The 21,137-nt window shown below is 38.8% G+C and overlaps 1 protein-coding gene across 4 annotated transcripts in view; it reads right to left on the bottom strand.

Moving 5' to 3' along the window:
* The window catches only part of TMEM87A (transmembrane protein 87A), a 43,497-nt gene that overhangs the window by 5,690 nt on the left and 16,670 nt on the right, over positions 1-21,137 (bottom strand). For 2 of the 4 annotated variants that reach the window (XM_081227204.1, XM_081227206.1), the window contains exons 8-17: positions 18,139-18,200; positions 17,167-17,350; positions 16,063-16,162; positions 13,675-13,768; positions 12,795-12,877; positions 10,214-10,311; positions 9,237-9,295; positions 8,403-8,506; positions 979-1,052; positions 498-559 (exon numbers count right to left, since the gene is read on the bottom strand). In XM_081227204.1, the coding sequence (XP_081083330.1) occupies positions 498-559; positions 979-1,052; positions 8,403-8,506; positions 9,237-9,295; positions 10,214-10,311; positions 12,795-12,877; positions 13,675-13,768; positions 16,063-16,162; positions 17,167-17,350; positions 18,139-18,200 (920 nt within the window). Of the gene's footprint in view, positions 1-497; positions 560-978; positions 1,053-8,402; positions 8,507-9,236; positions 9,296-10,213; positions 10,323-12,116; positions 12,186-12,794; positions 12,878-13,674; positions 13,769-16,062; positions 16,163-17,166; positions 17,351-18,138; positions 18,201-21,137 lie in introns of all 4 variants that reach the window. The other 2 variants (XM_081227205.1, XM_081227207.1) reach the window with 1 other exon arrangement.

Genomic DNA, 21,137 nt, shown 5'->3' with positions numbered 1-21,137 from the left:
GCCCTATTTTTAGTTTTTTGAGGAACCGCCATACTGTTTTCCATAGTGGCTGCACCAGCTTACATTCCTACCAATAGTGTAGGAGAGTTCCCTTTTCTCCACACCCTCTCCAGCATTTGTTATTTGTAGACTTTTTTTTTTTTTGTAGACTTTTTAATGATGGCCATTCTGACCGGTGTGAGGTGATACCTCATTGTAGTTTTGAAAAAATCTTCATCTTTACTACAAAAAAGATCACCTTAGATTATTAGTGGGGCTATGATTTCATTGATGAAAACCATTAAACAGAACCATCAGAATGGTCTGGAACCTTTTCAGGACATAGCAGCAAACCATCTAGTTAAAAGATTACTAGGTCCTAGACAGAATCTCTTGCTATCTCTGTTTTTAAAAATGTTAATTACAGCATAGGTAAAAAATCATTAAGGCCTGTACATAACTGTTGAGCTCCAACAAGGGCTAGAGGACAGGGAGAAAAAAAAAAGAGTCATACTTACTGCTTTGTTTAATTTACTATTTCCATTTGGCTCTTGTTTGGTACTTCTCATTTTCATTCCTTCTGTAGGAGAAAAAAAAAATAGACTGGTTAACTAGGTCAGTAGACCAGCATTGGTGGCAAAAATGGATTCAGAGCTTTATTTTAAGCTTATTGACACTAAATTATATTACAGATAAGTTTCTCCATCTTTACATATATGCTGAAAAGTTCAAAGTCAAGTTTTCAGCTCATCTCTAGCAAGTAAACTGGACATTTAATGTGCCATTATTTACTGAACATGGTTTCATCTAAAGATTCATACCCTTACTTTCGCTTCCCCCAACTTCACCGCATATCAAACTGAAGAACATGTTGTAAAAGAATAAATACACACATCAAAGTCTCTCGATTTTGATACTCAAAATGTTATACTTCTTTTACTCTATTTCTAAAAACCAGAAAAGAATATTTAAAGCAGAAAAGGTGAGTTTTATCACTACCAAAGCTTTCTTTCAGCATAGGTTCCTTTTGTTCATCCTCCTCCTCTTCCTCAGACAATGGTGAAAAGGCAAACCTGACAGAACAAAGGTAACAGAAGGAAAAAATTAGAAAACTAAAAAAACTACTCCACTATCTGGACTTTACAGGACTAATTATTGAAACCTCGATTACAGTCATTCATTACATCAGTTTAGTGAACAATAAAGTAATTCCTCCCCTTCAGAAAGCTCTCAATTGGCACTATTAACAAGAGAGAAGCAGGACAGTATCATATTTATGAGTGCAGGCTCAGCCACAGACTACTTGTGACCTTGCACAAGTTACATATTCTCTCTGTGCCCCAGGTTCCTCATCTGTAGATGGGAATAATAACAGAACATTACTCATAGAGGTAATGAAAAAAGCAGGTAAGTCATTTCAAATAGAGTGCTTAGAACAATACCTCACAGTAAGCACTCAATAAACGTTCACTTATAAGCATATGTATCACACAGGGGTAAGTAAATTCTCTTGTAATTCAAATTTTCAGACTTCTAATTGGTAGTTATGATTTGGAAAGCCTGATCTTGATGTGTTCCAAGTGATTTAAAATCTCAATTTCTGGGCTTCCCTGGTGGCGCAGTGGATGAGAGTCCGCCTGCCGATGCAGGGGACACGGGTTCATGCCCCGGTCTGGGAAGATCCCACATGCCGCGGAGCGGCTGGGCCCGTGAGCCATGGCTGCTGAGCCTGCGCGTCCAGAGCCTGTGCTCCGCAACGGGAGAGGCCACAACAGTGAGAGGCCCACATACCGCAAAAAAAAAAAAAAAAATCTCAATTTCTAAGCGGGGAGCTGAGAAGATGAAGGCCTGATCTGGAATATCTGTTATCTTTCCTTTGCAACTTACAAGAGATTCAGCAAAGCAGCTACCAGATAGGTAATTCCTAGAATGCTTTAGCTTTGAACTCATTCTGCACTTTTCATTTTACTGTTGCCTATTATTTTCACTATACTTTGTTTTAAAATCACCCTTACATGATAAAACTCCTTATAAGCTAGGAATAATAGGGAACACCTGTAACCTGATAAATGGTAACTAACAAAAATTCACAGTAAATATCAAAGACAATGTGATCCTTGAGATGCATTTATTTTAAAGTCAGCATAAGATGAAGAGGCCCACTCTCATTTCCTCTATTCAATATTATACAGGAAGGCCTAGCAAACACAAGAATCAGAAATGAGACAGGAAGACTATTAATTTGAGATAATAACCAATCTAATGAGAAAATCTAGAAATTATTACAAGGTAACAGGAGAGTTGATGGATGTGATATACAAAAATCAATAGCATTCCTACATAATTGGAAAAGCCTAAATTATTATTTTAAAAGAGGTTGCAACCAGGGGCTTCCCTGGTGGCGCAGTGGTTGAGAGTCCACCTGCCGATGCAGGGGACATGGGTTCGTGCCCCGGTCCGGGAAGATCCCACATGCCGCAGAGCAGCTAGGCCCGTGAGCCATGGCCGCTGAGCCTGCGCGTCTGGAGCCTGTGCTCCACAGCAGGAGAGGCCACAACAGTGAGAGGCCCGCGTACCGCAAAAAAAATATAAATAAATAAATAAATAAATAAATAAGTAAGAGGTTGCATCCATAAGATCCACAAAGGTTTTTAAAAAACACATTTAAAGTTACAAAACATAACTGAGGCATTGAAAGGACTGAAAAATGGAGAGATAACAACTCAAGAATGGGATTATCAAAAAGATATAAAATTTCCCTACTTAATCCATTAAGTTTAATTAGATTCCAATCAAAATCTCATAAGGTTTTCCTATAATTAAACAAATAAGCTAATTTTCTTTCTTTTTTTTTTAAAGCAAAGACCCAATAACAAAGTATATTTTTTAAAAAGAAGATTAAGGGGGAGGGCTGTTTAGGCCCTGGAGATACAAGATTTATCGGGAAGCTAAAATAATTAAGATTAAGACAATGTGCTACTGAGCAGGATCAGACCAAAAGGGACAAGAGAACCTATAATCAAACATACTCTTTATGAATGAAAGCTCAACTGTGCAATTTTTAAAAAAATTATAGAACTTTATGACTTCACCTCAAGGTAGGAAATAATTTTCTTAGAACACAAAATGTATAATCTGTGAAGGAAAAAAAATGACAAATTTGACTCCACATTTTTGAGTTTTTCTATAACCAAAAACATCACTAAAAAAAAGTTCAAAGATAATCAAACTAGGAGAAAATATCTGGAATACTTGAACTTTGGAAATATCTGGAATTTGGCATCTAAAATATATTAGGAATTCCTACAAATCAATACAAAAATGATCAAAAAGGCAATAAAAAAATAAGCCAAAGATATAAAAAGCTGATTGACGTAACTGGCAGTAAACATATAAAAGACATAAAAAGTTAACTCAGTCTTAAATGCAAATAAAAGTAACACTGAATATTAACGCTCATCCACCAGATCTGCAAAAATTAAATAAAATAACGGGAGTGTAGAAGGAGGGAAGAGGAAAGAGCTCCTCATATCACTGTTGGTAGATATGCAATTTGCTTCAGATTTTTTTGGGAATACAATCTGGTCATACTTTAAAAATTACAAATACACATACCCTTTAACCCAGCAATCTCAAGGCCACTCACTAATATGTACTGAGCATCTGCTATGTGCCACTGTGCAGTGAAAATTTAACCTTGTGTACACAAAGAGAGGACTGGTTTTGCCCTTGACTACTGGGAGGTGATCTCTATATCCCTGGCATGTCCTACCTGATGGGAGTGTCTCTGGTCACCCAGTTTGGCTCTGGCCACAGGACAGTCTAACAGTGTGACTTGTGACAAGGTCTCTGGGGCACACAATATCACTTCCGGCCTCCAGAGGAACTAGCAACTAAAGATAAGCCTGACCTCCAGGCCCTCCTTGGAGACTGAAGTTCAGCCACACAGATAGTACGTGATCGAGCCTCAGTAAAATCTCTGGACATCAAAGGCTCAGGTGAGTTTCCCTTGGTTGGCAATACTCAGTGTGTACTGTCACACGCTGCAACCAGGAGGAGGGAACACCATCTGTGACTCCATGGGAGCAGACAACTGGCAATGCTGCATTTGGACACCTCCCGGACTCTGTACTGTAAGTCTCTCCCCTTGGCTAATTTTAATTTTTATTCTTTTTCTGTAATAAACTATAGCCATCAACATAACAGCTTTCAGTGAGTTCTGAGTCCTTTTAGTGAATGATCAAACCTGAGATGGTTTTGCAAACCCTTGAACTCGCAACTGTGTATCAGAAGTGAGGACAGTCTTATAGGGACCATTCCCTCAGATTTTGCAGCTTGGCTAACTCCATGTAGCCAGGAATAGTTCTTGGCCTTCATGGAACTTACATCTGGTTTGAGGGGTGGGGGATAGGAAGAGAAGATAGATAGTAAGTAATAAATAAAGTATATAGACTTTAGAAGATAATAAGTGCAATGAGAGAAAAAAATGAGGCATAGGGGTATTCGAGTGTATAAAAATAAACGTATGTAACCGAGCAAGACCCTATAGGACCTTCCTGGGATAACCCCTCCTCCCTGGCCCCAAACCCTCTGCCTGTCTTTTGTCTGTAGAAAAACTTTAGCTTCCTAGGCCTTCCCCGAGTTCCAAAGAATAAATTTAATCAGAGAAATGAGAAAATGCAGAAGCAAAGGAAAACAGTCAAACAAAACAAAATAATAATAGTTTAGCCATTAAACAAAGTCAAGGACCTTTAGCTCCTTCTTAAGGGCTATGGATAGTATCCTGAGCCATACCCTTTGTGCTGTTTTGCCGATACTGAAACCCACACCAGGTGGAAGGAGTTAACTGTGTGCTGCCAAAAGCCTGTAGATCCTAGACTGGTTGGAACCAGAAGGCTGACAGGATTACCTCACCTCTAACCAATCAGAAGAATGTCAACAAGCTGATCATGCAGCCAACAACCCTGCTCCCTTACTCTGTCTTTAAAATCCTTTCCCTGAAGGAAAGGGAAGTCCCTAAACCTTTACTCTAAGTACAAGTGTATGCTGAGTCTCATGAGTCCTTTTAAACATATGTGGTCTTGGGCTTCCTTGGTGGGGCAGTGGTTAAGAATCTGCCTGCCAATGCAGGGGACACGGATTCAAGCCCTGGTCCGGGAAGATCCCACATGCTGCGGAGCAACTAAGCCCATGAGCCACAACTACTGAAGCCCACGCGCCTAGAGCCCGTGCTATGCAACAAGAGAAGCCCCCACGATGAGAAGTCAGAACACCTCAATGAAGGGTAGTCCCCACTCGCCGCAACTAAAGAAAGCCAGCGCACAGCAACAAAGACCCAACACAGCCAAAAATAAATAAATAAAAGATACATTTTTTTTTTTTTTAAAAGTGATCTTGGGGACCCTAAAACAACCAAACTGGAAATAGTCCAAATGCCCATCAACAGGGAAACAAGTTAATTAACTATACTACATCTGTACTATGTAATATAATGCCATCCATGAAAACAGATGAGTTTAATTTAAACCAGTTGTCTTGGAAGGCATTTCCACAATGCACTGTTGAGTAAGTAGAAGAAGATTCCGTATATGAACAAGGAATAAAATGTGGCAGGATACATCACATTAGGCTGTTAACACTGGAGTTACAGGGAGTGGGCACAATGCTTTTTTAAAAAGGAGAAAGGAAGAGGAGAGGTAAAGCAAAAGAAGTTTTCTTAAGACTAAAGAAAGGGAAAAATTTTATGTATAGATATAGCTAGCAAGTGAACAGAAGATCAACAGATCAGTGTAGAGGGAAGTGGCAGGAAAGGCTGGAACAGCTGCTGGAAGTGACAGAGCAGTGGCCCCACGCAGTGTGCTGGAAGAGAGGTGGTGGAGAGGGACTTTGCTTCCACATTCCACATTTCAGCTGCTCACAGTGTTTGCTTACAGGACACATGCTGACCACTTAGCTGAAGCCCAGAACCTTCCTCCACTCACAGAGGCTCAGAAGGGTAAGTTTTGACATCTATCAATCATCACCCTGGCTGCCAAAGTCAAGTGTATCCTATATGCAGTACCACTGGAGGCCCTTGTCCTGCAGAACATGTGGCATCTGGAAGACCCTGTCATTGAGGCCGTGTAGGCTGACATCATTCGCCTCCCTCGATCAGCCCAGAGACTGGAGGTTGACATCCAGCACCAGGACCTCAGTGCCACTGCCTGAACCCTGCAAGAGTGGTGTGTGGGCGGCAAAGTGGTGCTGTCAGGCATTGAGGAGCAGGTGAGCCATGCAGCCACATCTCAGGACCCTGAGCAACACGAGACTGAGCTGAGGGAACCAACTCCTGGCACCAACCAGTGCCAGCCCAGCGAGAAAGCCTCAAAGGGCAAGGGGCTCTGACGGAGCGCCAAGTTTTGGTCCAGGTCGAACTGAAGGGACTGTCATTTCTTCCCTGGGACTGTGGGGCCCCAGCTATCTGCCTGCCCCTTAGGAGTCCTCAGAGAGCTTTCCTGTGCCCCTGACCAGTTGATAATCCTAGGTTCATGACCCTTCACCTCCCTTCTTCTCTCTGTTATGGCCTCTCCCGTTGCGGAGCACAGGCTCCGGACATGCAGGCTTAGCGGCCATGGCTCACGGGCCCAGCTGCTCCACGGCATGTGGGATCTTCCCGGACCGGGGCACGAACCCGTGTCCCCTGCATTGGCAGGCAGACTCTCAACCACTGTGCCACGAGGGAAGCCCCCAAGTCATGTTTTTGTTGGTACTTTTTGTTTTATGTGACTTTCTTTCTTTTTTCTTTTTCCCCTTTTCTCTCTAATAAATTTATTTATTTATTTATTTTTGGCTGTGTTGGGTCTTCGTTGCGGTGCGAGGGCTTCTCATTGCGGTGGCTTCTCTTATTGCAGAGCACGGCCTCTAGGCACGCAGGCTTCAGCAATTGTGGTGTGCGGGCTCAGTAGTTGTGGCTCACGGGCTCTAGAGTGCAGGCTCAGTAGCTGTGGTGCACGGGTTTAGTTGCTCTGCGACATGTGGGATCTTCCCAGACCAGGGGTTGAACCTGTGTCCCCTGCATTGGCAGGCGGGTTCTTAACCACTGCGCCACCACGGAAGTCCTGTATGTAACTTTCTTGTGTGTCCCATTGTTCCCTCCTCCTCCCTACCATGCTCTCTCCCCTGTTTCTTTAGGAGCCAGCATCTGTCCCTGTTTATTATATGTCATTGAGTAGGCGGGGCTATGTCCTCAGCATAACCCACACGAGTTCCTTCTCCCACCACCCCAGCCCTGCATACCTAACCCCCAGCTCCTACTCCCTGCCCCCAGGCTATTTGGGGAGCATCCGAAGAGCAACAGGGCTCCCACCTTTATTCCCATCCTGAGAGTTCTGGGAGCCAGCCTGCCTTTCTAGGAGTCATTGATGTAAGTCTAGGACACTTTCAACCCAGAATCCTGTCACACTGCTGTTGTTTCCTTTCCTCTTTCCTGCCCTTGGGTACTGGAATGCTACTGCTTTGATGACTCCATAGCCTAAGGGCAGCTGTTTCTTGAGCTGTTGTGAGATGGTTCATTCTTGGCCCTGGCTACCTTAGAAAGCCTGATGGCAATCCTGGAAGGATTTATACTTCCTTTTGTGAGTTTGGAGGGGGAAGGGCAGGGGATATATTGTAATAAAAAGAGTATATATACATATATCTATATATAACACGACACAGAAGTAAATCTGCAAGAGGTCTATCTACAAAAAAAAAAGATTAATGTAAAGGAGGGTCTCAAGACCCTTAGTTATACCATCTCATCCTTTTCCTTCTTCGGTGGTATAGGTGCATAATATAAGCTCTTAACTGTCTAAAAGCACACAAAGTGGGGGAAAAAAAGAAGGGAAACAAAGGCATGGCTAATAACAAAATAAAGATAGCCAATTCGTAAATAACTGAGATTTGCCTATAGTTAGACAAAGCAAATTCACATGTTGATTTTTATTCCACAGTCAGTCACTTAAGTTTTCATTTTACCCTCTCTGTTGTTACAAAATAAGCTGAGCTACCGACTATAGAAATTGTTCTTTCCTTCTGGACACTAGATAGGTGAGACTCTCATTACAACTGTCACAATCTATCTACCTCCCTTATTTACCCATAGAAATACTTATATTAACAGAAGATGTCAGAACTGAAAGGGACCTCATATCAATAGGTATCAATTCCCCCTCTTTTATGAAGAGGAAACTAAGGTTCAGAGAGGTGAAAAGAGGCAGCATGCCAAAAAACACAACTCAAATTAATAGGAGAGCTGAGACATGAACCCAATTTCCTGAGTCCAGACCCAATGAGTACTGTTTCCATTACATGATACGGCCCTGACAGTGTCACCCACTGAACCACCCCAATCGATAATGTGGCCATTCAGTGGTTAGCAGCGTAAATAAGAAGAATCCCCAAACCTCTGGTTGTTTGCAGATGGTCGCCAGAGAACCATGATGACAAAGAGGATCATGGAGAACAGCAACCGCCAGATGGCATCGTCCACCCACAGCTCCCGCCAATCCTACCAAAAGGGGAAAAAATACATTTATATACATTATCTTAACCCTTTGTTTGCAAAGCCCTTTGCATAGAACAAGAACTACCTGTTTATTCATTCATCTTATATTTACTAAGGGCCTGCTATATATGCTAACAAGCACTGTGCCAAGCACAAAGTGAATGAACCTAATTTCTTCCCTTGTAGTGATTACCATTGTTAAAGAAAAGGCACTAACCAGAGTGCTTGTCAATGCTTCATCATAGCTCTGAGAATCTTTAGGGAAGGGTTTTTATATAAGGTAAGAGAAAGTAACATCAGGTTGTTATTTTTTATAATTTTCGTTTTCATTTACTTAGTTTTACCAAAGCAGAGCCTTAGCTGCCTCCAAAGAAATGCTACTGGCCATAGTCTTTGCACTCAGGTCTTAAGGACATGGTTTTTACTCAGATTAGCATTATTCACACATACTTAATGTTTAATACTCTGGATGTCTTATTTGAGAATTTTTAGTTAAAGCAAAACTGGGTTATGGCAGACTGTGGTTATCACTTATAAAATTCTCTTGAACTACTAGTATATATAGTATATGATACATACAGAATACTCAGGAGGAGAGAAGCATTCTAACCCTCAGAGTGGAGACCTAACCCTAATTTTTTATAAGGTACAAACCTTACCACTGTCATCAACATCATTGTCTGTGTATAACAAACAGTACACTATTCCTAAATGCATGTGTTTGTTAACTCACCGACTGACAAGTCACTATCCTGAATTTCATGGTTGTCCAGATGATAAACACAATAGATGCTAAGAGGAAATATAAAACCTGGTCAGTATGAATGTTGGTTTACATCCCCAATTACATTCTCCAATTCTGGTTAAGTGGAATCCCCCACATCCCCAACCCCCAAACATCACCGTCACTTTCTGTTATTTTAACATATTTATTCAGTACAAATTTAATTAACTACTCTATACAAGGCCCATGTACTCTTGTCAAACCTTTCTGTACTTAAAGAATAGTTTTGTTTACTATCTGGCTACTTCAGTAACCCTGAGAATTGGAAATGAAGTTATTGGAAATGTGGCTTTTCCCAGCAGTATCAATAATACAATTTTTCCCCTTCCTTTATCCTTAGTATAGTAATGCTATTTTTCTTTAGCTGGTCAGATGGGGAAAAAAAAGGCTGATAAAATGACTGCACGACAAACACAACTGTTGGTTCCAATCACAGGCCAGACTTCACTTTTCCTGCTACAAGGGCCAAAAGGCAGAAAATAAGCCTACTTTGGCTATGGTCTACCTGATGTCTATATTTTATGCATGCTTAGTAACATACGTAAAAGGAGTATAATGGCAATGTACCCTAACCTAAAATTCTATAGCTATTTAATAAAACCAAATAAGCAAGTATTAATGTCTTCTAAAAGGAATCTGAATGCTCTATGGCACTCAAGCTAACTTGCCTCAAGAAAAAGAATGGAGACAGGATATACTAACAGCTGAATTAATTTTCATCTATTATACTTAAGCTAAATGGTTCTCAATCTTTTCTGAACCACAGACCCCTTGGAGCATGACAAAAGCTAAAGACCCCTTCCCCAAGTAAAATGCACAAAACTTTTCTATGTAATTTTACAGAGCCCACCTATAACCTCTCAGGTTAAGAATCTCTGTTCTAAAAGGATCACATTTAAACATCAGGAAGAAAGTCCCCAACTTACCTGCCACTGCCAAGATAAGTGTGTTGGTGAAATGTCGGTACAAAGAGAGTTTTACAATGTTCCTCCGAAGTTTTAATAGCTTCATTGTTTGAGTCAGGCTAATAAATATGTGTTTGAAGGTCAAGGAAATCAACATTCAGAAAAACCATAAGCTATTAAATTAATCCTCAAGTTTCTGAGGATCTGGGGTCATAATGATAGAGCTATGGATCCCAGAGGCCTTACAGCAGCAGAGGCCTTACAGCTCTCTTATTCTCAATCTCACAAACACCCCAAGCTTCACCATGATTAATAAGAAAGTCTTCATTTTCAATGAGATACTGAGGAGAAGACAGAACCAGGATAAAATGAGAATGGGGAAAAATAAGAAGAAAAAAGAAAAGAGGAAAATATTAAAAAGACAGGAAGCAGCTTTCTAGAGAAACAAAAAGAAAAAGAAAGACAAATAGAAGAAAATGAAATGAAAATGAGTAACAACAGGTAAGGGAAGAGAAGTTAGCATTATCTTCTCTCTTCCTTTAAGGTAAGTAGCTCTGTTCTCACTGTCCCAGCTAATCCAGTCTAGGGTCATAAATACACTTATGCCTACAACCTTCCAGAGTTCTATACTTAGACCCCTTGTGCCATATTAAGAGAACTGCCATCAGCTGCCAGATCAATCCTGAATTAAAAGGACAGTACAATTACAACTGGTTGAGTATTCCAGGCAGTTAGGCTCTAAAAGTAATGACTCCATTTTCAGAACATCATTCCCAAGCAGAAGTTGCCACAGAAGACAGGAAGGGAATTGATGACTACTGAAGAGGATATCTGCTCTCATGTCCAACTTTCAGAATGAGCAGATACAAAAAATGAATGAGGTGGAGCTTGGTCTGTGCTTTGACAAAGACTTATTAACAAGCTGCTACCTAAACACTGGGTTATCTCATTGTTTGGTCCAGTCCCACTTTCCTCTCTCCACTCCTCCCAATATTTATAGAGGTTCACAAAGCACACTTGAAAGATATTGATCTAGAAAAGCTTGACCATTTGAACCAAGAACACTTCAATTTCAAAGATTTTTGATATATGATAATCTACTCAAATTCATAAATTATTTTGTTCACATTCAGCCGTTTATAACCATCACAGTTTATCAAGACAATAATATTGCACATAGAAGCAAATACACAAATACCAACACAAATTAAAAAAAAAAAAAAAGGATAAAAGTCCCAAAAGTCAAATCCTTCATCCAATAGGCCAAGTCCCTAATAAACAGTATTTAATTTTAAGAAGCAAGATAAAAAGATTACTTAAATAGAAATCTGTCTGTTACATGCTGGTTGACTTCACCTGTAAATGAATCAATATTTACTTCAAAGAGTGGAAGCCTTCGGACAATCCCAAATCAGCTTTTGAACAGGGGTATAAAACACTTACCCTGTAAGGATTTAAATCTGCTAAACCTACATAGAAGTTTAAGAGAGTCAAACAACCTTATGGAGTCCCCAAACCACATTTTAAGAATCAAAATCTTTTCATAATTTTCAAAGCATTTAATAATTCCTAGAGGCTGAAAGAAATGTCAGGAGCAGAGCGGCCAGTGATTCTAACACTAAGTGGGGTGCACAAATAAGTCCAAAATCAAAGTGAAGTGTTCATTTAAAAAAAAGGAAAGCCACAAGCTTTTATCTTGTGCTCAGATCACAGTCACCAATTTCTGATGCAATCTTAAAAATTAAGAACAAAAACGCTGCTTACCTGAGGCCTCAGGCTGTTAGACTAAAAACACCCTAATCCCAGACTAAGGAGTAATCAACAAAACTGTTAAAAAAAAAAAACCTTTGCAGAAAGATCAATGGAAACCCATCTCCAAAAGGAGAAAATGGACTGCCATCAAAGAATCCAATGAGAAGGATATCCACCAGCACAGGGCAGTGTCTAGGAAAGCCAAGGGGATAAAGGCCAAGGAAGCAAGATCAGTCTGGGCCTGCAGACAAAGAAAAAGAGGTGGTGAAAAAAGAGATGTCCAGAGAGGCACAGAGATGAAACCAGCACAAGATTCTGCATTTATATAATCATCTGGAGTGGTTTTGCATTTGAACTGAAAGAAAACAAAAAGGAGTAACATTTGGCACCTGCATCATTCTTCCCTTCTGACAAACCATCATGTATAATATACAGCTGTAAGCATTTCACGCAAATTGTTGATTACAATCTCAGTACAATGAAACGTGCTGCTAACTAATAAGGGTTCTTTAATATAGAGTTATAACGTGCTAATAGAGTTCTTAGCACCCTAAGATCCATGGTAAGAAGCGACCACACCAAAAATTTTATGGCAGTATAAGTTCCCATTCCATCCTATCATTTCCCATCCTTTTGGTTTTGGCTATAAGTCCTAAAGACCCTTCTCATATTTAAAATTACTGCATCATTAATTTACTAAGAATTATTGATTTCTGGAATTGTAATATACAATGTATTTTTCAAAATAAGATGTAAGGCAAGTATCTATCCCCAAAACTATGCTGCTTGCTTTCATAAAGTTTAAGATGCTATTTATTTAACCCTAACTACCCAATCACCAGGGCATTACTGAAAGGATATCCATAAAATAATACAGGAATCAATTGCTGAGAGGGCCAGGTTTACTATCAAAGCCAAGGGATAAGAAAAATACTACAGCAGCAGAAGAAAGAAAATGAAATTGACAGGTGGTTAAAGTTGCTGAAAGTCTAAGGAAATTACATACAGAGGACAGTGTGGTTTGAAAACCAAATTTGCATCCATAAAGTGTTTCATTTAAGGGGCAATTTGTTGCAAAACTTACTGAGCCCAGTTTAATTGAGAGAAAAGTTTACAGCATTTACTATCTTGAATCTAACAAGTTATTGCAGACAGAAATTTTTAAATAAATAGGAAAATAACTGGAATGACCTAGGGAGGCCCACTTCTTCACATTAATCCAGCTCTAACATAAATTTCTTTATCACCTATGTCTCAGTGCTTTGGTTTCCTTCCCTAACAAAAGGCATAATTATGTAATTGTAAATAATTATGTAAAATATAATCAGTTGAATTTTAAGAAAGCCTCTGAAATGCAAGTACTGGTTAAGCAAAGAGCACTGTCACTTTAAAACAAAAATCAGATTAACCAGTATGATTACAATGTTTGTCACTTATGCAAGAATGGAGCCAGCTGCTCCATTGCTGCTTCCCACTGGGGAACTAGTAAATAAGCAGTAATCTGGGGACAGGTGGGAAAGCGTTCATTCCCCATCACACATTAAACTTATGAAGCTCTAATAGATAGATTAAAAAGAAAAAATGAATTATACATACGTTTGGTAAACCAGAGCCCAAAGGTGACTTAGAGGAAATAGTAAAGAAGCCCACAGACATTTCCAATTAACCTCCTCAAGACAAAAACTATATATCTGAAATGACCACAAAAACTCTGATTAAGCAATACTGACCCCAGTAACTCTGAGGACCCCTTCCATGCCAGAGAACAAAAGATAAAGGGCTCCTGCTACCACAACCTTGTGAAGAGTGACTCCAAGGCGAGGCCTAAAGAGGAAGCAAAGAAATGAGTACAAATGCAACAAACCCCGAGAAAAGCTAAGTAACAAAAACTCATGTTGATTAATGCAGGCCAACAACTTAACAGATATAAGCCAGACATACTTGATTCAGCCGAGAAAAACTCAAACAGACATATGGTCTTAAATCAAGACAGTGAACACTAGAACTTGAGATCAGGTCCCTGGTTACTGCATTTTTAAAAAAAAACTTTTTATTACAGAGAATTTTGAAACATATTCAGTAGTATAATGAACCCCTATAAACCCATCATCCAGTCCCAAAAGCCATCAACCTACACAACTAATCCTGCCCCATGCACACCTCATCCACTTCCCATCCTCCCATACTATTCTGAAACAAATCCTAGATCTTACGTTTTATTTATATGTATTTCCGTATGTTTTTAAACAGATATGGACTTTGAAAAAACATAACCACAATATCATTATCAAATCTAAAAATGTTAACAATTCCTTAATACAATCAAAATCTTATTAAAACTCATTAAATAGTCTGTTATCAAGCTCAAAATCCAGCAAAATGTGAGAAGTCTGAGTAGCTTCTATGTCAAGGAGGAAAAATCTTAGATCCTTGATATTCAAAGTACCTCTGAATCAGAATCTACGTTTTGACAAGATCCCCAGGTGATTCATTAGTGCATTACAGTATGAGGTGCACTGCCTTAAATCATGTCTACCTAAGCCTTAGCAATATTTGTTCTTATATTTTGTTATATGCTAGAAAAACTGCAAATGAGCAGGAATTTATTTCCCCAATGGTGTTATCTTAGAAACCCAGAATACTGCCGGGCATACAGGAGGCAACCACATATGTTAAATGAACAAATACATTTTAAAAGTGCGAACCCCCCATCCCCCTAATCCCATTTAAAGCAAAACTCCTTTAAATGAATGAATAAATTAAAAAAATTAAAGTCCTCCATTTCTTTAATTCCACTTAAAGCAAAACTCCTTGAAATAACTGTCTATACCTAACTCCAATTCCTCTCCCCTTATTTAAGAGAGAATTCCCCTTATTCCCTCTTAAACTCACTCCAATCAAGCTTTTTGTCCTACCCCTTCATCAAAACTGTTCTCATTTAAGGTCACTAATATCCTCCATGTAGTTAAATCCAGTGATCACTTCTCAGTCCTCTTACTTGACACAATTAATCACTCCCCCCTCGAAACAGTGTTCAGCTTTGTCTTCCACTTCACTGGTCACTACTCAATTTCCTCTGTCCTAATTCTACTTCACCTCATTGACTTCTAAATAATAATAGTCCAAGGGCTCAGTCCTTTGACCTCTTCTCTGTATACACTCACTTCCTTGATGATCACATCCAGTCTTAACGGCTTTAAATAACAGCTACATCCTTATGACTCCCCAAATTTATATCTCTGCCTTCATTTCTCCCTCCTACTTCCCTCATTTGGACATCTAACTGAACTCCTAATCCTGCCTCCACTCCAAACCTATTCCATTTAAGATCTTCCTGAACTCGGTAAACATCAGTTCCGTCCTTGCACTGCTTAGATCAAAATAGTTGGCATCATCCTTGATTCCTTTTCTCTTTCACATCACACATTTGATCTACCAGCAAAGTCCACTGGCTCTACCTTCAAAATATAAAAGAATCTGACCACATCTTAACATTTCTTCCCCTGGTGTACATATAGCTTCTTCACCAACTTGGATCTTTGTTTAAATGCCAAAGTGAAGCCTTCCTTGACCACCATATTTACAAATGAAAGTTCCACCTCCTGCCTAGAACTCTACATGCTTTCCCTGTTTTATCTGCTCACTGACATATTAGATTTTTCATTCATGTATTTTTTTTTACTCACGTATTTCTGTCTGTGCACCAGTCTGTCCACAAATGTAAACTCCAAATCTTTTGTTTTCTTGCTGTATCCCTAGGGCCTAGAACAATGTCTAATATATATAAGGCACTCAAGAATGCTCTTCCCATTAAAAAAATCTGATTTGCAAGAATACTTTGGAAGAGTAAAGTCACAATAAGTTTACTCTAAAAGTTTGATGTTTCAATGTCATTTGCTATACTGCAGGTTTTCCTGCAGATGCTCCTTAAATTCTAAGTAGTAAAATGAAACACTAACATTTTTCCAACTTTTACAAATCTACAATATTTCAGATACCTTTGATTTCAGAACTATTTCTTATATCGGCTCTTTCAGAATTACACTGGAAACCTGCAACACTGTTTCAATTTAATCAGCATTTTAATTTGCTCTTCCATATAGGAAGTTAATACGTACTTGACTATGCCATATCCCAGACTGACTATGATGACCAGGGTTCGAGCCAGTGAGCGTTTAACTGCTGAAAGCAGCTCTGCAAGGATCAGGGCACCTTGGACTGTAAGAAAGAAAAAAGGGGGGGGAAAATGCAGTATGTAAACTAGGTTTGGGAAAAGGCACAATTCTAGAACCAGAATGTAGATTTCTAACACTCTTCAGAATAAGCACTGATATTAGTCCTACTTAAAAAGAATACCTCTTCTGCAATGTTTACAAGTACAAGCTGATATCACTTAGGATCTTACTCATGTGGATAGCAATCTGGGTGTGCTCAATTTACCTTCCCTCTCCACCTCCCGCTTCACTAAAACCTCAGCAGAATACCTCACCCTACTTCAACAATTTATAGCATCTAAGGAATATTCCTCCCAGTTTAAAAAACTGTGAAATATAGCTATATGTAGGAGAGCACAAAACACAACAAAGAATTTTCAACTCACTTTCACATCTATTATTTTCAAGCCATTTCAAAGACCAGGGAAAGATCTAATTAGTATATCTTGCAACAAGAATTATTAATAATTAAAGGTCTGATGAGAGAGAACTGAAGCTATCACAAAAAAAAACTTCAGTACGAAACAATTTCTATCACTACCTGTTCACCTTACTAAACCATAAATACCCTCCTATTTTCTTGGTATTACTATATTTTACCAACCCCACCCCCCAACCCAGTATCTCTGAAATCAAGGTAGGTCTTCCAATCAATGGCATCTTACAATTAAATTAGCAGTATTTACCTTCTTTCTTAGATGCATATAATAATGGTACCTTAAAAATCAACAGCAACTGAGATTCAATAATGATAATGATAGTCCCAAAGTGGCCACTACTGTAGTAACTTTTGTGAGTTTATTTCAATAAAATTACTCTTAAATAACTGAACCCACAATTTAAGAGATTAAAAACAAAGTCACAATCATAGTGATTCTGCTTAAGTTACTCTAATAATTAAGTAACTGCAAAGATACAGCTACTTAATGACTGCTGACCTTAGGAAAATTGTCTTAAGTTTCACCTGCCAATCACTAACAAACTGGCAAACATTTTTTGCTTACATACCAGATTCTCCTTTGTATCGAATATTCTGAAATTCTGCATAGAAGACAGCTTTCTCAAGCATTCCCAGGAAGATGACAGCACCAATCCAAAACTGAATTCTCAGGAGATCCCTCCAATAGCAAGCAGACCATGCCAGCCACAGGACACCAAATAGGACATATACAATACACATCACCATGAAAAACTGTCATCCAAGTGAGTAAAAGAGAAAAAGAAGGATTAGGGCCAAGAGCCAATTTAGAATCAATACACAGTCTTAACATATTGTAAAAAATATACATACTACACCTTCTATTTTAAAAATTATTTTATTTCTTTGAAGTTCAATACTAAGATGAAAAAACTGTCTCCTCTCGGGCAGAGAGAGACTACCTAAGAGTCTCCCTTAGAGAGTGACCGCTCTTTTGTATTAAAAGAGTTTTTTCAGCTCACAATCTAAAATTATTTAAATGAAGACAATGAGAGGAAAAAAAGGCACGGCAGGGTTAGGATACAGCTGAAGGCAAGGAAACACAACAGAGTGGGAAAACTATAAAAGCACAAGGAAGAAGAAAAAAAACCCCACAAACAAAAGAAATCTGAAAACAGATTAAGGATGTTCTGAGACACACAGACTGAAAAGGAGAAAGTGTCATCATTTACTCATCCTAAATGGGATCAGAAACTATAGGGTTTTAAGAAATACCCCATTTTGCATCCTAGAGAGGATGTGAGAGGTGAAATGACCTTTGAGGTACTTTCTAACTCTAAAATTCCACAAGTCACTGACTTCATTTTACAAATGAGAAAATGAGGCACAGAGGGGTTCACTGACACTTCCAAGATCACATTCTAGTAGGAAGTAAGTACAGAACTACAAGCAGTATTTTCTGAACTGTTCAGGAACAAGTCTTTAATACTGCCACAAAACATGGACAATCTTTCAAGCTAAACTCATTTAATGCTGAGGTTAAAGAATATAAGTTCACTTACAATCATCAATGGGTATTCTTCAAGCGTGAGGTATTCATAGGGACCTTTCACTTCAACAGTCACTGCCAAAACACAGTCCTCAGAATTAATGTAAAGAATGAAAAAGTAAACAAAAACATTGTCTGATATTTGTTTGATGAAATTAAGGAAAACTCCATTGGGTAATTTACTTTTATCCATTTCAATCCTGGTGAATATTACATTTGTAAAGCACTCTGAAATTCATAAAGTGTTCTGATGGTTTGTGCTGTGTCCTGCACAGGCCTCAGCATGACTCTGCTCTAGTCAGTATCTTAGGTGGAAAAGCCCTTTGTTCCCATACTCACATCCTTTAAAGACTAAGTTGAATGTATTTCCTCCACAAAACCTGGTGAGCTGCCTAAGTGGAACTATTCCCCATCTCCTCTAAGTTCCAAACATACTTCATGTATGCTTTTTCTTACATCACTAATATGCTTTGAAAAGTAATGGACTTCATTCCTTCATTCTGCCGCCCTCTTTTTTCTTTTCTCTCTCCTTACCTATATTTTCCTACTGCTTTCTTTCTTTTTTACCTACTTTAACTTTATGTGACTTTCATAATTAATATATCATTTTCAGAAGGTGCTTAATAATAATGAAGTGTTTAATGAAGCAGAACAAATGACAGTAACAACAAGAATTTGAAAGATTTGCCTTACTGAAGCAAACCTATGACTACTTTAAAATTGTAATTGATAAAACTACTTGGATAAATTTTAAGTATGATTAATAAATAAACTGATTTATCTGAGAAGTGATATCTATCTCCAGAGAGAAACTATTCAACAAACATTTCCTACTAATTTTTATCAAGCAAAAAGGACATACCATTATTAAAAGTAAATCAGGTCCAATACTTATATGAAGAAAAGGAGCATCCCATAATAGCAATCACAAAAATTTCATAGCTGAACTGGTTAGTAATCTAAGCCCTCTTAATTTAATAAAAAAGTAAATAAAATAATTAGTAAATATTTGTCAAATTCTTTGTTGACTCTACAGCAGGGGTCAGCAAAATACAGCACATGGACCAAATCTGGCCATCTATTCCAAAGTTTTATTGGAAAACAGTCACATCCACCTACTTATATATTGTTGATGGCTACATTTACACCACAGTGGCAGAGTTGGGTAGTTGTAGCAGAGAGAACATTTACTATCTGGCACTTTAAGAAAAAGTTGGCTAATCCCTGCTCTATGCTAAAATATAACATACATTTACGGAACACTTACCATGTGACACACACTATGGAAAATATAGGAGATGGAAAGATGTAGAACATGTTTTCTGCCATCTAGTGGATTACTATCTTCAGGGGAGAGAGAGTTGGAAAGCAACAGAGAACTGTGCCCCTGAGCCAGACCCAGAAGGATGAGTATTTTCTATGATGAAGTAAAAAGCCATCCAGGTAGAGGACATTACATGAACAAAGACTGGTGTGAAAATGCATGATATATTTAAAGAACACGTAGTTTGAGACTCCATATGCTACCATACAGTAGCATTTTTTTTTTTTTTTTTTTTTTTTTTTTTTTTTTTGCGGTTCGTGGGCCTCTTCCATTGCCGAGCACAGGCTCCGGACACGCAGGCTCAGCGGCCATGGCCCACGGGCCCAGCCGCTCCGCGGCATGTGGGATCCTCCCGGACCGGGGCACGAACCCGTGTCCCCTGCATCGGCAGGCGGACTCTCAACCACTGCGCCACCAGGGAAGCCCCATACAGTAGCATTTTGACACAAGGCAGCAAAAGGTAAACTGGGACAATTTGTAGAGTTTTATAAGCCTTGCTGCAGAATTGGACATTTTATAGTAACAGGAAGACATCAAAGGTTTTAATGAAGGTAAGATAGATGATACAAGTGTTATAGAGAGAGAATTTTAGGACTTTCACAAGGTGTAGTTAAGTTTTGAGTATCGTCTTTTTAGTTCCAAACAACAGATGGATAAAACAAAAACAAAAACAAAAAAGAGAGGAAACAAAAAGGACTTGAGCTCAAAAACAAGATAAACAGCTCCATGTATCAAAACTGAACAAAAACTCAGAACAGTGCATGAGGCTGAATCCATGGTCATGGTGGACTCTGGGCCCCAAAGAATGCTACAGTAGTTGAGCATGCAGCTCCTGTGGGATCACTGAAATTAGTAGGAGTCTAAGATAAAAGGGGACCAGAGCCAGATTTGATGCATGGAGAGCCTGAAGTGGAGTGGAGCAAGGTTTCTTCTCCATCCTTTTCAAAGAAAGAAGGTACAAGGTAAATCTTGGCAAATGCTCCTTGAGACTATTACTCAATAGGAAGCCATGGGCCTAGATACAGGAGGATATACATATGTCTTGGGTCTAGAAACTGCCAGGCCACCTCTAGTTTGCCTAGATCTGTTATATTCCATATTACTATGGAGAATAGGACCCATCTCTGCCTTGGGAATTAAACATTCAATACAAGAATCCATAAAAAACAAAAGTTTAAAATTAAGTCAAATGAAATAAAGAATAAAGATGAAAGTAAAAATTAATGAAACAGGAAAATTAACAAAACCAGAAACTGGTTCATTGGGATAAAAATATAGTAAAATAGAATTCTAGAAATATTTTTAAAGTTAAAAAGACAAGCCACAAAAGCAATATTAAGAATAAAAAAATATTTTTTTTGGTAAAGTAATATCATTACTAACTTTATGCCAGCAAATTTGAAATCTTGAATGAAATGGACAATTTCTCAGTGGGAAAAAAAAGAAAAACCCTGATTCAAGGAAAAATAGAAAAACTAAAACTAAAATACTTATTACTATTAAAGAAAATAAATCGGTTGTTGGGACTCCACTGGTGGTCCAGTGGTAAAGAATCAACTTTCCAAAGCAGGGGATGTGGGTTCGATCCCTGGTTGGAGAACTAAGATCCCACATGCTGCAGGGCAACTAAGCCCTCGCGCCACAACTACTGAGCCTGCATGCCTCAACTGGAGAGCCCAAGTGCCACA

The sequence above is a fragment of the Mesoplodon bidens genome (genome assembly GCF_964165515.1).
Source record: "Mesoplodon bidens genome assembly, chromosome: 3".
Classification (NCBI taxonomy): Eukaryota; Metazoa; Chordata; class Mammalia; order Artiodactyla; family Ziphiidae; genus Mesoplodon; species Mesoplodon bidens.
The sequence above is the reverse complement of the archived record's forward strand: the minus strand, read 5'-3'. Positions and strand labels throughout refer to the sequence as shown.